General features: G+C 38.9%; 1 protein-coding gene across 1 annotated transcript; it reads right to left on the bottom strand.

Annotated features, from left to right (window-relative positions):
- Positions 1-260: 260 nt before the first annotated feature.
- Positions 261-752, bottom strand: LOC148196586 (uncharacterized). The gene has a single exon (XM_088092901.1). The coding sequence runs from the start codon at positions 750-752 to the stop codon at positions 261-263; it is 492 nt and encodes a 163-aa protein (XP_087949027.1).
- Positions 753-4796: the final 4044 nt, after the last annotated feature.

The following is a 4796-nucleotide window of genomic DNA, read 5'->3' as shown; positions in this document are numbered from 1 at the left end:
TCTCAATTCAATTCAATCAGCAAATCATAGAAACAATCTACTCATATCAACATGACTCATTTTTTCCTTGAATTCATGATCATTCCAGTTACTAATTCAAACTCTCAAATCCAATGCAAATATTTTTTAAAAAAAAAAACAAACAAAATAGGGAACAAAATTAATTGTTTCCCCACACCCCCACACTTAAACTATGCATTGTTCTCAATGTATGCCTTATATTAGAATGCAAAGAAAAAGTATGAGGGTACTTACCTCCTTCATGGTGGAAGGAATGTTGGAGTGGTCAAATTTACTCCATCCATCGTCTTGTTCAGCATGTCTTGATTTTCATTAAATATCCGCAGACGATGACCATTAACCTTGAAGATTCTATCAGAAGATTCTTCCTTGATCTCCACTGCTCCATAGGGAATCACTTGTGTTACAATGAATGGACCTTCCCATTTGGAGCGTAATTTACCACTCATAGGCCCTACCCTGGACTTGTACAATAACACCTTTTGACCTATGTTGAAATCCTTTTTGGTCACAAGCTTTTGATCATGGAATTTCTTGGTTTTCTCTTTGTAAAACTTGGAGTTTTCATAGGCTGTGAGCCTAATCTCCTCTGGTTCTTGCAGTTGGAGCTTTCTGTCTTTCCCTGCTCCTTCCATGTCCAAGTTACAAGCTTTCACAGCCCAATAGGCTCGGTGTTGAATCTCCACAGGTAGATGGCAAGCTTTTCCAAATACAACCCTGAAAGGTGACATACCTATTGGTGCTTTGTAGGCCGTCCGATGTGCCCAAAGTGCATCATCCAATCTTGCGGCCCAATCCTTCCTATTTGGCTTCACTAGCTTTTACAATATCTTCTTGATCTCTCTGTTAGAAACCTCAGCTTGTCCATTAGTTTGGGGGTGATATGGTGTAGCAATGTGATGCGTCACCCCATACTTTTTCAACATATTCTCTAACAGCTTATTGCAAAAGTGGGTCCCCTGATCACTAACGATGGCTCGTGGTATTCCAAACCTACAGAAAATGTTAGATCTGACAAAACTCATAACAACTCGAGTATCATTAGTCCTTGTAGCTATGGCTTCCACCCATTTGGAAACATAGTCTATAGCAAGCAAAATATAAGAAAACCCAGAAGAAGAAGGAAAAGGACCCATGAAGTCAATACCCCAAATATCAAATACCTCACAATATAGCATGGGTTGTTGAGGCATCTCTTCCCTCCTAGTGATGGATCTAGCTGCCCTCTAACATTGCTCACAATTTTCATATATCCTCCGTGCATCTTTAAAGATGGTAGGCCAATATAATCCACAATCCAATACCTTCCTACCTGTCCTTTGTGTGCCATAGTGTCCTCCAAAAGGTGATGAATGACAAAATTCAAGCACATAAGGTATCTCTATGTCAGGAACACACCTCCTTACAACTTGATCACTACCAATGCGCCATAAGAATGGTTCATCCCAAACATAGTACTTCGCCTCACTTTTCAGTTTGGCTTTCTCAGATTTGGAGAAAGATGGAGGAATAGCTGAAACAGCCAAATAGTTAACAATGTCAGCAAACCAAGGTTCAGGATACATACCTTTTACGGAAGTTAATGCTAGCAAGACTTCATCAGGAAAGTCATCCTGAATAGGAATTTCTTCTTCTTCTTTTTCAATCCTACTAAGATGGTCTAGTACTAGATTATAGGCTCCAATTCTGTCCCGAATCTCAATGTCAAACTCTTGGAGCAGTAGCATCCATCTGATCAACCTTGGTTTGGAATCTGCTTTCTTTAGAAGGAATTTCAATGCAGCATGATCTGTATAAACAATTACCTTGGATCCAAGTATGTATGATCTAAATTTATCCAAGGCAAATACAACAGCTAGTAATTCCTTCTCAGTTGTGGTATAGTTTGCCTGTGCAATGTCCAATGTCCTGGAAGCATAATATATCACATGTGGTAGCTTCCCATTTCTTTGTGCAAGTACCGCTCCTACTGCAAAGTTTGATGCATCACACATCAACTCGAATGGCAATGTCCAATCAGGTGGTAGGATGATGGGAGTGGTAGTGAGTGCCTTTTTCAAGGAATCAAAAGTGCCTTTGCACTTCCCTGCAAAGTCAAATGGTACATCCTTCTAAAGTAAGTTGGAGAGAGGATTAGCTATCTTGCTAAAGTCCTGTATAAACCTCCTGTAAAACCCTGCATGACCAAGAAAAGATCAAACCTCTCGTACAGAAGAGGGGTAAGGCAATTGTGAAATAACATCAATTTTAGCAGGATCTACAGATATACCATTCCTGGAGACAACATGACCCAAAACTATACCTTGTTCCACCATAAAATGACATTTTTCAAAATTCAAAACAAGGTTAGTTTCCTCACATCTCTGCAAAACTCTTGCAAGGTTAGCCAAACAATTATCAAAAGATGAACCATACACACTAAAATCATCCATGAAAACCTCAATACAATGCTCCAATAAGTCTGTAAAAATACTCAGCATACATCGCTGAAATGTACCAGGAGCATTGCATAAACCAAATGGCATTTTCCGATAAGCATATGTACCAAAAGGACAAGTGAAGGTAGTCTTATGTTGGTCCTCCGGGGCTATACAAATTTGAAAATACCCGGAGAATCCATCTAGAAAACAGTAATGTGACTTACCTGCCAAACGGTCTAGCATCTGATCCATGAATGGCAAAGGAAAGTGGTCCTTTCTAGTGACTTGGTTCAATCTCCTATAGTCAATACATACCCTCCAACTATTCTGAATGCGAGTAGGAATCAATTCCTCCTTCTCGTTTTTAACCACTGTGATTCCAGATTTCTTGGGAACCACATGTTCACCCAAGTGCTGTCAGAAATGGGATATATAATACCTACTTGTAGCAACTTGGTTACCTCTTTCTTGACAACCTCCATTAGTTGAGGATTCAGTCTTCTTTGAGGTTGTCTCACTGGTTTAGCATCCTCATCCAAAAGTATTATGTGCATGCAAAATGAAGGGCTAATACCAGGAATATCTGCCAAAGTCCAACCTATTGCTTTCTTGTGATCTCTGATAACCTGTAATAGTTGTCTTTCCTGCTCATCAGTAAGCAATGCAGATATAATAACAGGGAGTTTCCCATCCCTCTCAAGATAAGCATATTTCAAATGGGATGGTAAAGGTTTCAACTCCAAAATGGGTGGCTGCACCACAGATGGCAAAATTTTACTGCCTAAGGTAATCTCAGCCACCTCAACATCACACTCGGACACCACAGAGGTATCATCTATTAATACCGCGTCCTCAATATCACCTGTTTTACAATTTTCTTCGTCGTTCAAAATCAGGCACGACATGTTTGAAAAAGAAAAGTCCAAAGATGGAGAAAAAGTTGAAAAAATGTCCAAGAAACTAACAGAAAAATTATTTACAATTTCACTTAATAAATCAATACAAAACAGAGAATGCTCTTCAATTGGGTGCTTCATGGCTTCCAATACATTAAAATGCACCTTCTCATCACTTATCTCCATGGTCAGTGTTCCTGCATGCACATCTATCTTGGTTCGTGCTGTCATCATGAAAGGTCTTCCCAAGATAATAGTTGATGACTTGATTCCATCTTCATCCTTCATATCCAAGATGTAGAAATCGGCAGGAAAAATTAGCTTGTCTACTCGGACAAGGACATCCTCAAGCACACCTGCAGGGTTAACTGTGCTACGGTTGGCCAGTTGAATGACCACACCAGTAGTCTTAAGAGGTCCCAAAGATAGTGAAGTAAACACTGATAAAGGCATTACATTAATGGAAGCCCCTAAATCTAGCATGGCATTGTCAAACTTTAAATTTCCAATAGTACAAGGAACATAAAACATACCTGGATCTTTGCATTTTTGTGGTATTTCAATGTGTTTCTTAACCAAGCTTGACACATTTCTTCCCAAATTGACAATCTCATTATCCCTAATGCGCCTTTTATTTGTGCAAAGTTCTTTCAAAAACTTGGCGTATTTAGGGATTTGTTTAACCGCATCAAGCAAAGGAATGTTGATCTCTACCTTCTTGAAAGTATTTAAAATCTCTTGGTCTAACTCCTCCATTTTTTTGTTTCTCAGTTTTAACCGATTTGGATATGGAGGAGGTGGAGAATAAGATGAAGAAGAATTTGTAGAAGAGTTAGAAGATACTAACCTGGATTTTTCAGTGGTAGATTCAGGTGATGGCTCACTTGATCATCCATTGTCATCAATTTGTAGTTCTTCTTTCTCTTTATCTTCATCCTCTAGGGCTCCTTCAGGGCCTTCTACCTGCTTACCCGTTCTTAAAGTAATAGCATTTACATTTCTCGGGTTGATCACTGTTTGTGCAGACAGTTTATTTGATTCCTTAGCCTCTAACTTATCCACCCTCTGAGTCAACTCTACAATTGATTTCTTTATTTCTGAATTTTGCTCAACTATTGTTTTCATGAAATCTTGCATTGATATTTTAGGCTAAGATTGCTGCCTTTGTTGAGGTGGAACATAAGGTTGTTTGTTCTGCTGATATCTATTGGAGGACGAATCATGATAATTCTGATATGGTCTATTTCCTCCAATCATGTTTGTAGCGAAAGCTTGAGATGGGTTTTCCACAATGGTCTCCACCAAGCTAGGACATTCATCAGTATAATGGTTAGTTGAAATGCAAATTCCACACTTCTTAACAATTTGTGGAGTTGAGGTTTTAAACAAACTTGCAATCTCGTCGAGTTTGCTTTCTAGCTTATTCAATCTTTCATCTATCCTCTTTCCATCAACTGCA

Source organism: Vigna umbellata, chromosome 6, assembly GCF_029865625.1.
Source record: "Vigna umbellata cultivar VRB3 chromosome 6, Vumbellata_1.0, whole genome shotgun sequence".
Taxonomy (NCBI): Eukaryota; Viridiplantae; Streptophyta; class Magnoliopsida; order Fabales; family Fabaceae; genus Vigna; species Vigna umbellata.
The sequence above is the reverse complement of the archived record's forward strand: the minus strand, read 5'-3'. Positions and strand labels throughout refer to the sequence as shown.

Coding starts and splice junctions, on each gene's coding strand:
- LOC148196586 (XM_088092901.1), bottom strand. CDS start 752: ATGTCACCTTTCAGGGTTGTATTTGGAAAAGCTTGCCATCTACCTGTG.